At 37.0% G+C, this 17560-nt stretch overlaps 1 protein-coding gene across 2 annotated transcripts; it reads right to left on the reverse strand.

Moving 5' to 3' along the window:
- Positions 1-12309, reverse strand: LOC113079588 (hyaluronan and proteoglycan link protein 1-like). Of its 2 annotated transcripts, none has more exons than XM_026251829.1 (5): positions 12197-12309; positions 5345-5491; positions 3611-3973; positions 2434-2736; positions 1-2237 (listed from the first exon to the last, which is right to left on the reverse strand). In XM_026251829.1, the coding sequence occupies exons 2-5, from the start codon at positions 5448-5450 to the stop codon at positions 1948-1950; spliced, it is 1062 nt and encodes a 353-aa protein (XP_026107614.1). In that variant the 5' UTR covers positions 5451-5491; positions 12197-12309; the 3' UTR covers positions 1-1947. The 2 variants fall into 2 exon arrangements, with proteins under 2 accessions (XP_026107614.1, XP_026107613.1); XM_026251828.1 differs by lacking the exon at positions 12197-12309 and adding an exon at positions 6005-6343.
- Between the last annotated feature and the right edge of the window lie 5251 nt (positions 12310-17560).

Raw genomic sequence — 17560 nt, forward strand, 5'->3', positions numbered from 1 at the left:
GTTTGGTTTGAAAGATATGATTAGAACATAACAGTTTTTGAGATATGCAACGTTTAGCCTGCCATATGTATGATCTTGGGCTTTTAATTCTGAGGACAACCTGATTTCTATTTTCCTTGAGATTTCTTTATTTTGGCCGAGTGTGTGTGTAATGTCACAGACTGTTAAAACTAGACTAGTTATTTTTATATAATTTCTCAGTGTGCTTTTCTAAAACCAACCAAACCAAATATGTATTTGACTGATTGTTTATTTTTTGTGTCAAGGTTTTTTCCCACATTGATACAGTCAAAATATCCCTTTAATTATATTTTATGTACACAAAACAAGGGTGAAAATGTTAACATTCTTTGTAAAGACATTTTGAATGTTGAATGTAAAGACATTCAATTGAAGTTTTGTAAACAAGGCACATGTACAGTTGCCAGAGTCAAAACAAATGAATAATGAAATGAATGTGAATACTGTATTTTGAAAAACCGCCAATATTTAGAACTTTGTGTATTTTTCCTTTTTTCTTGGTGTAGCTGGTCATTTAATGTAGTGGCTAAAACTCCTGACCTTGAGTTCTAAACCTGCTGTGTTGACCCTAAAACATCAAGTTGTTTTTGTCTTAGCTTGGCAGTCTGTTCTAATGGTTTGTTTTCCGAATGCCATGACTTTGACGTGTTTTTCTGAAGGTCTACTGCTTCGCAGACAATAACGACTGAATGCAGCATGCTAACTATGCACTTTTTTTGTTTAGCCATTATTGTTTGCAGCATCTTTGAGTACACCTGTTGTCTTTTTATCACCTGTCTTGCTATTAGTAAACCATAACATGCATAGACTAAAACTACTCATCACATGTGCTAGAAAATGGGCTGTGTGCTTTCTTTCACACAACTTCCTCTAGTAAACAAATTTTTAATAACATTTTTGTATTACCATTTGCCAACATTGCCACGGGCTATGATTGAGGATAGGTTTTCTGTGGTTTCATGAATCGATCAGAAATACTAAATAACTAGTTCTAGAAAACAAACCAAGGTTTACTTTTGGAAAAACAATGGTTTTGTTATAATGTCTGTGGTATGAACCACAGATCTCTTCATCTTCCTGAACACAAATAACGTTTGACAGTGACGAGGTCAATACATTGGAGCTCTGAATTTCTGACATTACGTCTTGCGACATTGTATAAACACATATTTTCAAGAAAAATATAATTAACATACATTTATAAACACTCTACTTGTATATTTCAATAGTTTAAAAAAATCACAAAACAATGCGACTTATGACTCAACATGGTTTGGTCCATACTAAAACTAAATTTAAAAAGGTATGCTTTTAGAAAATAATACAATATAGCACCCTGTAAGGATGGCAAAAGAAAAAATGGTTCATTATGCCATGGCTGTACTGTATGGTATTTAGGACTTTCGTCTAATTTGTTTTCCTATTAACAGAAAATATATTTTTAACATGCTATTTATATGGAATATGATGTTCTTGAATGATAAACTAAGTGCCCAAAGGTATCATTTCAAAGTATGTAAGCTTTGCTATCATTCTGTTCTAGAACATCCCTCAAGCTACTGCATGCTAAATGGAAGAGTACAGTGTGAATTTCTTCTGCAGTCTCACCAAATATCTCTTCCTTCAGCACTGCTGTACTGTTTTAGAACATTCAGACCTGGAACCAGTTGCTATAATTTCTGCGGCACCCAATGAATACTCTTCCTGTCCTGTTGACGTCTTGTAGCAAAGTCCTGATTTTGAGAGAAGAGGGTGCCTGAGGTGCCTAATTCTACAGAATCTTTGCTTCAAACTAACACCAATCACTTATTTTATATTTAAATCCTTTTGTATTACAGTATCTAGAGACTTTGTCACAGTTTTAATGCACTCAAACTAACGCCTTACATTATCACACTTAGTTCTTGAGCTGTACAGTTGGTACGCTCAGTTGTCACTCTTGTAGCAGTAGACGCCATAGAGTTTGTGCTTCTTGTCTGGAAAACCAGAGAAGCGGACGGCAGCCTCCGTGGGACTGCAGCGTCTGCGTGGTCTGGAGATTGGGTAACGTACGCTGCCGTCTGCCAGCCAGCCTGCATCACAGCGGTCGTAGCCCAGCAGCTTCCATGCTGCGTACATCTGCCCAACTTTGGCGATCTGAGCACCGTCCTTTTGACATGCCTGCACTGCCTCATCATATGAAAGTTTGAAAGGGTGTATCAGATAATAGAAACGTCCTGGAGAAGAGAAAGAGGACAGGCGTTTACTTTCAAATAATATGCATTAAGAATATTAAACAAGGAGATTCTTTGCATGGCTAAACTCAGTTTGTTTTTTTCTTTTCATACATTATGTATAACATCAATTGCTTTACTTTTTTGGAGAAGCTAGCCTATTTCAAATGCCTTTTATCACATAGTGGGGAGGACAAACCTTTGTAGTTAGAGGTGAAACAGAAGACATCATATCTTTCCTTTTGCTTGTCACGCATCCCATAATTCCTCACACCAGGAATGGTGTTTTTGCCTCCACATGGCTCTCTTGGTTTGGTGATGGGGTATTGCACCGATCCGTCATTGAGCCACCCTGCATTGCACCAATCCAACCCGTCTCTCCATGCATCATACAGCTGATCGAAAGATGCCACAGTGGCATCCTGGTCTCGGCAAGCTTTTTCAGCATCAGCGAAGTTCAGGTTGTAACGTCCCAGTCGAGGAAAATATGGGAACACAATGCCTGGAGGAACCCGAAGAGCCAAAAAATTAATGATAGTGCATTTTTGCATAATAGAAATTCTTAAAATGCTCTCTGATAAGATAATAATCTGTGTAATCTGGCAATAATTAAATTCCAGATTGATTTCTCCAATGCTTCATCTAAAGTGAATTAAAATTTTGATTTATTGCATGCAACTGAAATGATGCCAAGAATGCAGACAGCAAGGACCAAATAAAAGTTCCATTATTTGGTCATGAATGATAGCTTTTATGTCAGGATCTTAGTGATGGTCTAGATTTATAAATTGTTCTACTCTGCATTATAAGACTATTGAATAGTGTTTACATGGCACACAGTGTGAATCAGCACAATGCTATCTCATAGTTAATTGCCTTTGAGGAACAGCCAAGGATGCGTGAACTGTGTATAGAGTTATGTGTGATATTCTGGAAAAAAAACAACAACCCAGTCTTACAATGGTAGTGTTGCTGTAGAAATGTGATTTATCCATGTGGCCATTTTGTAGAGTAACTTAAAAACTTGAGAAGGTATGTTTTAAGGAAACAGAATATGTAGACAAAATATTCATATAACCAAATGAAAACTGTCAAAGACATTGTTTTAGTAAAGATTATTGTTGGGTGCTGGCCTACCTCGTTGATGTACCTAGTCATGGTGTTCACCATTACAACTTTGCTGATTAAATTGTTTGACCCATGAAATCTTGCTAGTCAATCTAGTTTTAAAACATGAGACAGTACCACACCAGCATCTAAATTTTCATAAAATTAAAACAACCTATGAGACGTTGTGGTGGTGCATGGCTAAATGTTCGTTAGAGGTACCAGGAAAGTCCAGCAAGATATGTTAGCAACATAAATCTATGTTTTACCTTCCAGGTCAAGGGATACAACTGCAGTATCATCCTCCAAGCCATCGATAACTTCACACTTGTATTTCCCATAATCCTCCAGAGTGATGTCAGTGATAACTAATGAGGCATCATTCTTGCTGGCATCCTGCAGGTGTACACGGCCATGGAATCGACCATAGCTCTTTTTGTGGAAGCCCATAGCTACAAACACATCAATTTCCTTCAGATAGTCTGAAGTCAGTTTAGTCCATTTAATCCTCATTTTGGGATTTGGGGGAGATGAGGGATCCCGATTGAACTTGCACTGCAGTGTGGCGTTGCCTCCACGTTGAGAGATTACTTTGGGTTGTGCTGTGTCAACTGAGAGTCTGGGGCCATTTTCTAAAAGTCAGAGAAAAATATATTCAGATTTCAGTCAAAGATGTAACTTGAGTTAATAGTCTTTGATCAGTTTATGTTCTCCAAGGCATGTTGCATTGTTTAGTGTTTAATAATGTGAGGCATTTCACAAAGATGATAGCTTGAATTCATCCATGTCTATTGCTGCAGGCTGTTGTGGTTATGCAAACACATAAATCATAATGTTTGTTAGATTTCAGAGAAGTGGAAACTCCCCTGCATGTTTATGAAAGAAACATAAGAATGTCTGTGTATGCTCTTCCAATGAAGGCAGTGTCCCAGTCACTATACTAGGGCACTGGAACCCACACAGACCACAGGGTGAGCATCCCCTGCTGGCCTCACTAGCACCTCTTTTTCAGTAGCAACCTAGTTTTCCCAGGAGCTCTACCATCTAGGTTCTGACCACACTCAACTCTGCTTAGCTTCAGTGGGCATCCAGGTGAGGGCTGCAGCGTAATGGCTGCTGGCATAGTTAGATGTTAGAGGAATTTATTTTTCTACATAAAACACTTCCTCACATTACAAGGCTGAAGGATGACAAAATCTCAAAGTCAAAAAATCTGAGTAAAGACTTGGGATTGTCAAGTTCTCATCAACACGCTGTTGGATCTGTGGATCTGTTGAAAACCGGAAAGTTATCCCGTCAACAAAGACACGCTGCATACTCTAGTTAAATTCAACCTATAGTACGCTACAGGAATTAAGGAACTTTCTTTGTCAAAACCTCAACCAAAAGTTGAACTTACTAGGGCGAGCGTGATTTCACCAAGTTCAACATCCTTGTTGATCCTAGAACAACATTCCAATCAACCATTCAGAATTTAGATATATCTTTTCAGGCTTTCAGTTATCTTTTTTAGGCTTTCAGTTAGGGTTAGGTGCTTCTACACCCTTGTTAATCAGCTATCATTTCCCACTGATTTTAGGAATAAATTATGGGTAGGGTTAGGTTTAGGGGTAGGGATTGGGTGAAGTCTATATTTTTGGACAATAATGTTGATCCAGGATCAACAAAAGATGTTGATATTACTACTATAATCAGATATCAGCATTAAACAATACTAAACCCCAATAGCTTATCAAATATTTAACACTTGTAGTAAGTAATACCAGCCACTTTGCATTCTGTGATGGGAACCAGAGGGTTTCGAATCACCTAAGCCAACACCCGGTGAGATAATTATGGTAAGTGTCCCTGTTAAGAAATGCTGGAGGGGGAAGCACCATTTAGGGACAGTACAACCCCCCCCCCCCCCCCACCTCTGTTTTACTTTCTCTTTATCCTCTTCACCCTCTTTCTACAATTTCCTCTCATTCACAATCACAAACACATCTTTTCCCATCTCTTACCTGAGATGTATATTGTCCTGTAGTGTTCCAGGTCACTGTATGCCTCTTCAAAACTGTCAGCTCGGCTCTTGGAAAGGACCAAGAGGAAGAAAAGAAGGAAGGTCATCTTGATTTATAGCACCGGTGGGGGGGTAGGGGGGTACTTCACTACATGAGAACACAAAAATAAGGGGCAGTCAGACAATATGCATTTAACAAAACAATTTATCTACCGTACTTCCAATCCAATAAGGAGACATTCTTTAGAGTAATATTATTAGGCTTTACTTAAAAAATCTCAAGCCATTTTTTTGGAGTTTGTGAGAGAGTTTGGTTTTGTGTGACTTGCACCAGATCCCCTGCACGTTTCCATCTGCAGTAACTCCCCTGTGCAGTACTGTCACACAGACATCAGTGCACAATGTGTCCTTTTTACCACATATCCCAGAAAGATACTCATGCAAGGTACATAAATAAATGACTAGGACTGTTAAACTTTTCACACATGCATAAATCCCAATTAACACCAGTGCTGCAGGGCTTCCTTTACCCTTCACCTTAAAAGGCAATGAACTGTGAGAAAAGTGCAGTCGAGATGCTCGCTATGGCACAAAACTTTGCTGGCACAATTCTAAAGCACAGATTGCCTCCCTACAGACTCCAAGTTCAGAAAAGACTTACCATCTTACAGAGCATGTGCTCCTGGCCACTAGCGCATGTGAGGACAGCTATGTAAAAGATCAAGATTAGAAAGTGTGTAGAGTCTTCTCTCCCTCTCTGTCTCTGCAGTCAATCTGACTGATTCGTTTTTTCTTCATTCATTTCAGAGTGCTGACGCACTGAGGTAGTCCCTCTCTACTGCAGTCAGCAGAACTGCTCTGCAGAGTTTCCAACCCCCCCAGACCCAGCCTGCAAACAGTCATTACGCATACCAGGAAGCCACCGCTGATAACAGTGAGGACTTGCAGATGCAGTGCCCTCTCCTGTGATAGATAAGTTACCACACTACAATGTGCTCACTCAACTGTGACAAAATAAAATAATATCCTACAGGAGAAGGAAAACATTTCCTCTGTTGTGAAATGGACAAAATGCTAACCAAAATATCTCCAGGAATTGGATGATGCTGAATGGTTCTGCTATGCTAAATTGCTCAATGAGGCCACTTTATGGCACAAGTGTTTCAGCTAAAAGAATTTGTTCCCACCCAAATGACCCTAAGGCCTTTTTAGTGTAATGACTGTCAAACACACTTTGTTTTGCCGGCTGAGAGTTAACCAAACACAGACCGTTAACTCTTAGCCACACTAATTGTGCTGTTGACAGAGAGCACTGTTTCCAGTCACATTCCTTTGTGACAGTTTATTGTGTACAGTGAGGTCAAGCGCAGGGAAAACAATCTATGCCTTTAGTTTCAAATGTGGATAAATGTCCTAAACACTGCAGTTGATCAGAAAACAGTAATGGTTTAGAAATGGTGCCAGACCACCAGCTAATTTACAAAAGCATCACAAGAATTTTAGTCTTGCACAACTTATCTTTGAGAACTTATCATCTGGGAAGAGGCTCCGACTCTCCAACTGGGGTGAAAAGTATCCCGTTGTTCACATCTCTTGCTGCCAGGAAATGGTTACAAATTTGATTGTTGAATTTGCTTAAAGACAATCCAGTGTAAACAGTGAATACTCTGATGTTCTTAACCTTGTACTATTCTTGTTTTTGGACATTTAAGCCAGGTTGCTGTTACCACCTTGGCATTAAGTCCTGATCTTTGTGATAAACATCAAATAAAGTTGCCGATGCTTAACAATGCCACTTTTTGAGTAGTCAAGTTCGAGGTCTTTAAGCAGTATAATAGTTGCTTGACCACCAGGACACTTGCAGACTCTAAGTGCAGTGGAATATGAGTGGATAAGCACAGGGTTGCCAACTTTCACGCATCTGGCGTGACACTCATGCTTTCAGCATCAATCTCACGTTAAAGTCCAAGTGTGAGTGTCATGCCAGCGTGAGAGTTAGCAACCCTGATAAGCATGGCATAATTTGTGAAGGAAAAAAATAACTTGTCAACAATTTGAACATGGGACATGCTTGTTTAACTTGAGCACAGATTGTCCCAGCAGTTCTGCAGACTTTCCAATCCTCATTTACCTAATTTCCCTTTGACCCTATTCCCTTGTTCCAAAACATAATCCCTTAAGTGGTTGATTTGAGTAGTCATTGCCAATCACTCTGCAATATGTTGAGGGCTATTCCTTTCCTTGATTGGAAGTAGATCTCCAGATGTGACAGTGTTTGTGTTTCTCTCTCTTATTCATTCAGCAAGTGCCAAACACATATATAGATTTCAGTGATCATGCATTACGCAAGTCAACTTGATTTCAACAAATGCTAAATATAATACCATTTGGTCATAATAAAAAAACAGCATTTTTTGAATTTATGAACCAATATATATAAGCCAGACAGTTTAGTCTGTCAATATTTGGCCATTTTAATTAAGGTCTAATCTATAGTTACAGAACAGAGATGTCTTTTCAATAAAACCTGATAGCAGTATCAGAGAGTATGCTCTAATTTCATTGTGAGATGAATGTACAGTGTGCCCGTTAGATGAGGATTTGTCTGTAATTATTCTTGTCAGGAAATACAGACATTGAATTGAATGGCTTAAGGTGGTAACCTACTGAGCCCACAGTAGACCTGTGTAGATGGCAGTGGTGATTTTCAGGTGAATGCAAAAACAGTTCAACACAAATAGATGCAGTGTAAACCTGTGATGTCAATGACTCATGTTTAAAGCTTACGTGTGATTCTACAAAGCACACCATAACCCTTAATCTCCACAACATCAGTAAGAGCACTGTTTCCGCCCTTCAAATGATTCACTATGTTTGAAGGCCATGGCATCTGTCTACACTAGACATTAGACCGATGACAGTGTATGAATGGGATCCTAAAGCCTCTCATTTACGGTGATTATATTTATTTCCACTTTCTGTCAGCCACACAGGCTCTGCTCAAAGGAAGTCCTGTTTAAGTTACTGAGGGGACAGTTTTATGCAAAAATATTATTTCGTTTAGTTTAAATACTTAGAGCCACAATGAATGTGATGAAAAATTGTGTAGATTTTGTTTTCAGGCAACAATGATTGGATTTTCAGCTTCAACTTGTGCTTTTAATTTTCCAGACAAATGAACTATAAGTATTTCTAAACAGTGCCGAAAGACCTACTGACACTTCTGGAGATTTAGTGCACTAACATGCCTAAGACGGGCCCCAGTGACGGGTTAATTGGATGGGCCATTACGCAGTCTTCAGCATTCACAGCACCACTCCCAAAAACTTAAAGAGCCATGTCATAACATCTAAAATCTTTCCATGTGTTTTCTCTAGGGGTCAGGCGTGTATTCGACCTACACTCTCTGCAAGCACCCAGTAGAGTTCATTTCACAGACTCCATTCCTAAGTCAAGTTCATTTGTTACTGGTGCCATATGCAGCATATTTGTCTTATATTACTACACATAGGCATGGTTTTGTAGCATTTTTGTTTTACATTCTATGAATCGGACAAATAATGGACCTGATTCATTGCTTATTCACCTTCATGTTGTTACAAGCTTGTATGAGTGGAATTTGAATGCCATGATGGTAAGTGAGATTATATATGTATATGTATTGTATTCTGGGTTATAGAGCGGGGTTATATAGAGTTCCTTGATCTCTATTAAAACATATTCTAATGTTTCAGTTTATTTGAGAAAACTTTATTTTGAGAAAATATGCAAATGTCAGAAAATAGTTCAGCCATTCATAATGAACAAGGAGATTCTCTGTTCTGAATAATACACAGTCTTTCTGAGTTGTTTTGTGTGTGTGTGTGTGTGTGATTTTTGGGAAATCACAGAATCTTCTGTACATAATGTAAGAAGTTATTCAATTTATCGCATGTTCTCTTCTGTACATTGACAGATAAACATACTCATTATAAGGTCATTTTTAAAGATGCATTAAGCATTGTGGTCTTGGACTTTATACTGGCACCTACTGGTGATGATGTAGTTTCACGCAAATTTTTGGTTACTAATCACATTTTAGATCCTATTTACAGGTGTAGTTTTCTGGTCACATGATCTTGACATGGCAGCCAACTAAACAACTCGTCTAGGCCACTCATATGATTTCAGTCCTCATCTTGAGTGAGTGTATGTAATTGGGAGCCAAACAATGAAGGTTTTTTAAATGTATTTCTATATCAATTTCTGCTACATTTGTGAACATAGTTTTTCTAGCCTGTTCTACAGCATTCATTCATGCCTTCCAACAATTTGTGTGCCACACTGGTCAGAAATTTTTTGTGGCTTTTTTTTTTCATATATCAAACTGTTTGGTATGATTTATATTTTATTTGAAAGCTAAATATTCTGTACTACAAATAAAGTGTTATATATAAGAGAATATTTTTTGTACATGAGGTGGGTTCATGCTGGTCCACCTCATTAAAGTACTGAGGGTTTTGACGTCACCCTCGCACCACCTTAGCACACACAAAGATTCCTCAGTGCTTATGCATAAACTACAACTGTCTCTCTTTAACCAATACACACACTGCCTCATTACCCGGATATTATCCCACATCTTAGTGTTAGACCTGCTATCTGCATCTCCAAATGGATTAATGATAAATTCAGAAAGAGTGGTGAAAATACTGCAACAGACTGCATGTGTTCCCTTTTACAAGTAATGAAGCATATTAAAATATGTATTAAAACTGAAATATGCTTTTGAAAGCATCCTTAACAAAGGTCAGCCTGCAATTGTCTCTGGCCAAATAGCATTTTATGAAGTCTCAGTGTCTTAGTATGTATTGCAATCCAGTCTTAAATGTGTGCTATTTTTTAGAGTGTCTGTTGTCAACTAACCTTTTAAAAGACAATGTACCCTTCACTAGAAATTAAGGTCCTGCTTAAAACTAATAGGCCTGGATTCACAGACAGGGCGTAGACTAAGCCAGGATTAGGCCATAGTTCAATTAGGACATTTAAGTATGAATAAATAAATATATTAAATGTGCCTTAAAAAAAAAAAAACATGGTGTGCATCTTGAGACAAAAGAAAGATACATTTTAAGATCAGTCTGTGCAAGTTGAGTTTTACTGAAATCTAATTAACGACACTTGTCTAAGCATGAAATGAACATTTAATGAGATAAAAAACAGACTCTTTGAGTGATGCAACACATTAACCTAGAGGAGACCAGGGGTGAAATGAATTGCATTGCCCCAGGCCACCCTCCTCTACATCACAGCACTGTGGAGAGTAAGGATGAAAGGTCACTTGGAAAACTGGCTGGTTTAATGTGTTCTACAAACCATGAGAGGAAAAGGTAAGAGTTCAGCCATGGTTATCACAGAACAATGGACGCATCTTTGAGAAAGCTGGTGACATGACCTTGAGATCAGCAGCCAAAAAGCTACCAGACAGATCTGATTAACCACTGCTAAATAGCAAACCAGGCAACATGCATTATGTTAAACAGCTATTTATAAAGAATCCCAGTGTCTGCTGAAACAATGGTGGTACCAACTTTAAGACCAGGCAGATGGAGAACAAAGTATGTAGTATGACATGAATATATGACTGCTGTTTCAGCTTCAGGTCTGTCTGTTTACACTGGGGTAAGAAAGTTGGTCAAGTTTCACCATGGTGGCTCACTGAAGCTCAGGTTTTATCTTGCTCCAAACCGAGAGATGGCAAACTCAGTACTCCATGCAATACTGAGTGCTTCATTCATGTGTAAAATAAAGCCATGCGTTATTAATTTATACTTTTACACACTCTTGGCCCCCATTATTTGTTTAACCAGCTGTTCCTTCTCAGCACTTTTGCCTGTATTTAAGTGGACCCTCTGTATGCACCTATTTTGCTCTGTAAGAACATTCTGTCACTGCATGGGCTCAACAAGCAGGCTTTTCAATCTGCAGAATGTGGGCTACACTTGTTGGTCTCTTTGGAGCCAGACTGTCTCATAATTCATTGAGAAATAACAAGGGGAATTTGTTTGTGTTAATGTTAATAGGAGTATTCATGAATTGACTCAACTGCTGGTGAACCACTAAACAGCCATAAAGATAAAACAAATCGATTTGTGGGAGAGACTGAGAACAAGATGTGACAAACATGAATGTTATTACAGTTCTTATAAAACCGCAAAAGGCTTGCAAAATCATAATACTGATTTTTTTTTTAATCTGTAAATAATACTGAAAAACAAGTTGTTGTTTTTTAAAATAGAGAACATTTTATAAGTCGATTCACTTTAAAAAAAATAATTGGTTTAACAGTCATCTGAAGAACACTAAATATTTTCCTTGCAATAGCTGATTACACTTTCTTGTCAAATGACAAGAAAATGGCTTACTGCATGTTGGTTATACCACACTGACACTTTTTTTTAAATATTAAAGTTTAAAATAAAATGTCTTTACTGATTATTTTATAAATAATAAAAACTTATTCCAAAGTACTATAACAATATTTTAGTATTTTATTTAGATGTTTTTCTGCAGATGGTTTCATTGTATAAAATGCATTTTTATGTTTTCTGAGCGTCACAACATCGATATTTCGAACGTATTTATCAACTTTTTACGTAAAATAAAAGTGTATTTCCAAATTCACATTTTAAGACGTTCATGAATGTAAAGAATATACAGACGAGCTATTGTTCTACAGGTGTTTTATTCGTATCGCAAAACTGACGCGTCTTTCTTAAACAAACAGCCTTTACTGTTTTAGGATCAATAAACTCGTAAACTAACTAAACAGTCGATCGAAATTAAGAACGGATGTGTAATGTCAGGCTCTTACCTTGTGAAGCAGAGCTCTGCGTCCTGGTGAATGATCTCTGATGGGCTCCAGCATCAGAACTGCTCGTAGATGTCACACACGTCACAGGACGAGGCAGACCGCGCGCGCACTGACAGGTGCTGAGAGAGACGCTCTGCGTCATCATCAACAATGTTACAAAGTTACAGTAACACGGAACAAAAGCACTGGCGCCATAAACTGTTTTCTCGATTAAATACCATGAATTCAGGTAAATTGGCCATTTTTTCTCTATTAACGCAATGGTAAATTTTTTTAACTGAAAGTATAAAGAGAGAGAGAGAGAGAGAGAGATGCTAGTATATTAAATGTTTCTAGTAAAGTTGGACATAAATCATCACATGCTTTTGATGTGATGAGAACATGTCCCCTTCATTATTCATGCTGCTTTGTTTAAATGTCTTCTTTTATGCTCCACAGAAGACAGAAATGCATAATGAATACAGGTTTGGATGGACATGAGGGTGAGTAAATTATGACAGAATTTTCATGGCTTTGTAAACTATGAATTAAATCTAAGGTTTGTTTTACTTCTATTTTCTGTCATTGTTAATATCCTTCATAAACACATTCTCTTAAGGACAATTTGCTCATTATGTCTAGATGGTTTCAAAGGTTTTTAATAATCTGAAATCACATAAATGTCCTCTCTGCATGCTACCAGACATGGTCAAAATGAAAAAATTATGGCTGAGATGATGTTGAGCTTTTTTGGGGGGGTTAAAAAATGGGGAAAGCATGCAGATATAATTCCAGCCTAATTTGGTAAAAATCTTAAAATGTAATTCATAATATGTCATTGTTTTACTTAGGGGAAAAAAAGCACTTTTGAATACCTTCATTGCATAAAGATAAGGTTGCAGATCTATTTTGGGTGATTTCATTCAACACAGTCTCTCTGAGAGTTCTGGCAGTGTTAAGACATTCGCTTTTCCACCTCAAGACATTTTTAGCTTTAGAAGGAAACTTTCACCCAGCTGGTTTCCACATAACAAAGCATTCTTTCAGTAAATGTTTAAGAAGTAACTACAAAACTAAACATAACCGTAGCTCAAGGATTAATGCATAATAATTCCATTTTGAACATAAAATAAGACTTATATAATAATGTATAAGTATATAAGATAATGTAGCAAGATGCCCAGTGTAACAGTGATCACTGATCTGTTTAACTGATCCATTATAGACTCAGCTTCAAACCTGTGTTTTCAGACTGTCCTGCTCTTATATTGTATGTAAAACAATTATAAAACACACATTGTTTTTTTATATATATATTCTTATTTTATTAAAATATATATAAAAATGTGTATGAATGCATAAGGGAGAGTGTATATTTAGGATGATGAAACTGTAAACTGAAGTGAGTGGTTTTTGGCCATGTGGACTACATTTCATGCCAAAAATCTGGCTCTGCGAGACTAGATCCAAAACACTGATATTATGTCATCAACACAAAATATGACATTCCATAGATGTTTCAGTACTTAGACAAGATTATTTTGTAGATCAAAATTATAGGGAAATACAGGTAGTTGTTTTAGGTTAAGGTATGTTGAGTTAATTTTAAAGCATTTCTTCTGTGCCCACAGCCAAAAGTTGGCACAGGCCATAAACACGAGAGAATGCGATTGGTGAGTCTGTAAAAGTTCAATCCACAGGGAGATGAACTGACCACTTCTCTGTGGGGTTTATTGACTCTGGTGTACAACCAATTACATTATTCCTCAATCCACTGTATGCTGTATCCAAAGAAATTTTAGGAAGTTGAGGAAGAGGAATTGTATATGTATTTGCTGATTTAGGCAATTTAGATTATGGTTACTTTGTAATGGCTGAGCTTGACAGAAAATAGAAACAGAGAACTTGTGTTAACAACCATCCAAAAGAACTAACTGATCACATAGCAATGGAATAGTTTGGCATTGAGGAGGAGTTTTACAACACTCATTTACACACATTGATGGTTCTGCTGAGTAAACATTATACTTTTCAGATCTGTCTGTATAAAGAATTATCTGTTTGTATTTCAGAGGACCCATCATTTAAATGGATAGATCAGCCAAAAATAAAATTCTGTCACTATTTACTCACCCTTATGTTCTTTAAAACTTGTATAACTTTCTTTCTTTCGGTAAAACTCAGAAGGCTATATTTCACAGAACATCATAGTCCTTCCTATATATTTTAAGTGAATGAAGACAAAGTGACAAAACAAATAATAATTATGTAACGTCCCACATGGTTTGTCTTCTGTCAATCAGTCATTCTTGGCATTTTTACATAATTAAGAGACTTATTAAATTATACGATCATCTCAAGCTTACAAAGATGTATGACGGATTCTTAAACTAGCAAATTACTAGCAGTCTGAGAAACTACTTCTAACTTTTAATCTGTTTCATTTACATTTATGCATTTAGCCAACACTTTTGTCCAAAGCAACTTACAGTGCATTCAGGCTATGCATTTTCTTTTTTTACCTGTACCTGTGTTTCCTGGGAATTGAAGCCACAACCTTTTGCACTGCTAATGCAATGCTCTACCACTGAGCCACAGGAAGCTGTTACAGTCTTCCTCAAGCTTTACTGAGCCACAGGAAGCTGTTACTTCAAGCTATAACAACTACTTCAAACTTTCAGTCTAGGCTTTCTCAAGTCAGCATCAAATCAAGTTTGCATTTTGATCTTTTTATCACACAAAGCTATTGTATGGGTTCATAAGACTTGAAATGTACACACATAAGTTGCATAGACTACTTTTATAATGCTTTTTTATACTCTTGTGTTCTTTTCAAGGAACGAAAGCTTCAATTCTTAAGTCCAAAGTAATTTGCTGAAAAAGAGTGACCAGTAAAATGCTGCTAAATTTCCCCTTTTGTGTTCCATACAAAAAAGTCTGGAATGACACGAGGCTGAGTAAATGATGAGAGAATTTTCCTTTTGGCCTAAGCTGTCCGTATACAGCACATCCATCTGATAACTTCAAAGCAAATCCAATGGGACTTCATCAGCTCTCTGTGTCCACAAAAAAGTGGAAAGACAGAAAAACATTTGACACTCCTCTACGCCTGAACCTGACATGTGCTGTTTTTGGAATGCATGATGAGAGCTGTTGCTATTTACAATCAGTGCACACAAAGACACCTTTCTGCAGCGTTCATACTTCACAGAAAGAAACACATTCCGTCAAGTTGAGTGTTTTTTTTCTGTTTCTTATAGGCACAGTGCGCAGGTTTGCTCTTAGAAAGCCGGTACTGTATGTTGGCTACAAGGTCTAATTCATTCTAGAAAACCAAGCCACGAGGAATTTCACAGCGTAGCTCCCTGAGGTCAGCGGTTAACTTTCTTCCTCGCCTGCTGAAATTGCTGGGGGCAGAACACAAAGAGTTTAAGAAAATGTCAGAAATCTTGGTAGGCTCTTGGGTTGAGATGGTCTTATCATTTTGTAAATATCTCAATTATTTTAGTGGCAGATATATTTGAAGAAAAAGTTCAACATACTGTTTGACACCTTCTCTCAGATAATGGTCCACTTTGCAGCTTTGTGACTAACAGAAGAAAATCCTTGTGGGAAGTTAGTTGACTTGTAGCAGAAAGTTCTTAGAAGGACAGTCCACAACAGCAGTCAGGGTTCAGTGTCATGGTTCCAGGGCACAATGGTCATAGAGAGAATGAAACATGTTCTATGCATTTATTGTTGCTGTGTCTCTTGTTGCCTGTCCAATGTCTTCTTACACTATAGGACAGCAAACAAACAATGAAAGATTTCTTCAAACTTAAGCACATAAGTATGGAGCCCCAAACATGACATGCAGGGAAAAACTGTAGTCTAAACCGTGTGCACGATTTACTAATTCGTTCCCTCACTGTACTAAAACATGCACATGATTACTATTGCATTCCCTCAAATTACTATTTTGTTCACTCGATTTATAAATTGTGCGCACGATTTAGTAATTCGTTCCCTCAATTTGCTAAATCGTGCACATGATTTAGCAAATCGAGGGAAGCAATAGTAATCGTGTGCACGTTTTAGTACAGTAAGGGAACGAATTAGTAAATTATGCGCACAATTTATTAATTTTTTCTTGCTTGTCATGTAAGGGGCTCCATACATAAGTGTTACAGACATGAATGAAAGCGTAAAAATTTAGTTATTGTAAAATGTAAATGTAGTATATGTAATTATTTTTATTTACTAGTCAGAAATAAAACAAATATCATTGGAGCATATTTTACAACAAAATACTTTTTTTCCATCTTTCTACTTCAAAATATAATCCTCAATTCAGTGTAATTAACAGTGCAGGAGAATGTTTTATTTTACAACTTTTTTAAAACAGTAAAAACTGTAATATTGTGAAATATTAATAATTAGGAAGTCCCCTTGTGGCATTTTTTATATATTAATTTGTGTTTTTTTAGTAATAAATAATATAAAAATAATATTAAAAAGTTTTTTATGTTTTTAAAAGTTTCTTATGCTAGTCAAGGCTGCATTTATTTGATAAACAATACAGTAAAAACGTGATATTCAGATTTTTTATTTATTTAAAAGAACTGTTGTCTATTATAATATATGAATATTTACATTTTTCAGCATCATTACTCCAGTTTTCAGTGTCACAAGATCCTTCAGAAATCATTCTATTGATGATTTCTGATGATTTCCAGCTCAAGAAACATTTCTTATTATTATCAATACAGAAAAAAAGTTGTGCTGCTGCACATTTCATTGGAAACTTTATACATTTTTTCAGTCATCTTGTGAATATATTACCTTTAATTGAACAGCGTTTATTTAAAATATTTGAAATCTTATGTATGTCTTTACTGTCAATTTAACATTGACCAATATGTCATGTCATATCAATTTATTTGAAATCTTTAAAAAATGAAAGGCGAAAAGGTGTTTACTGAGGGTGAACTACAAAGAGGAGCTAGTAAATACAGATCTGTAGAAACAGTAGCAGAAAAACCCTCTGGCTGTAGAGATCTCTGCTGGTTTTATCATTTAATTCTGTCATCTCACAGAGTGAAATAGGGTCATTCTTGTTCAGTATAGTTCCACTGGCAATGATGTGGCCTTTCCGACACTCTTACATGGAAGTGGAACTACACCGAACTTCTGCTGATTTTTCCAGATGTTCATGTTAATTGTTTTCGGTAGTCAGCAGTTTTCCAACAGACACACCCAGACTAGCCCAGTCAAACAGCTCCGCTAACACGCGCCCCAAAATCAACATTCTGCCACTGGAAGCTATGAACAGGCTATTTGTTCTGATTTCTGCGCTGAGCTAAAGTTGGCTGAACGTGTGTTAAAAACATTCCATGGGGGGCTCCA

The sequence above is a fragment of the Carassius auratus genome, unplaced genomic scaffold (assembly GCF_003368295.1).
Source record: "Carassius auratus strain Wakin unplaced genomic scaffold, ASM336829v1 scaf_tig00028626, whole genome shotgun sequence".
In the NCBI taxonomy this organism is placed as follows: Eukaryota; Metazoa; Chordata; class Actinopteri; order Cypriniformes; family Cyprinidae; genus Carassius; species Carassius auratus.

Bases quoted from the DNA above. Each gene is read 5' to 3' on its own strand.
- LOC113079588 (XM_026251829.1), bottom strand. From the start codon at position 5,450: ATGACCTTCCTTCTTTTCTTCCTCTTGGTCCTTTCCAAGAGCCGAGCT. The intron at 3,974-5,344 runs GTAAGAGATGGG...TCTGACTTTTAG, and splicing joins CAGGACAATATACATCTCAG to AAAATGGCCCCAGACTCTCA. The intron at 2,737-3,610 runs GTAAAACATAGA...GGGTTCCTCCAG, and splicing joins TGTATCCCTTGACCTGGAAG to GCATTGTGTTCCCATATTTT.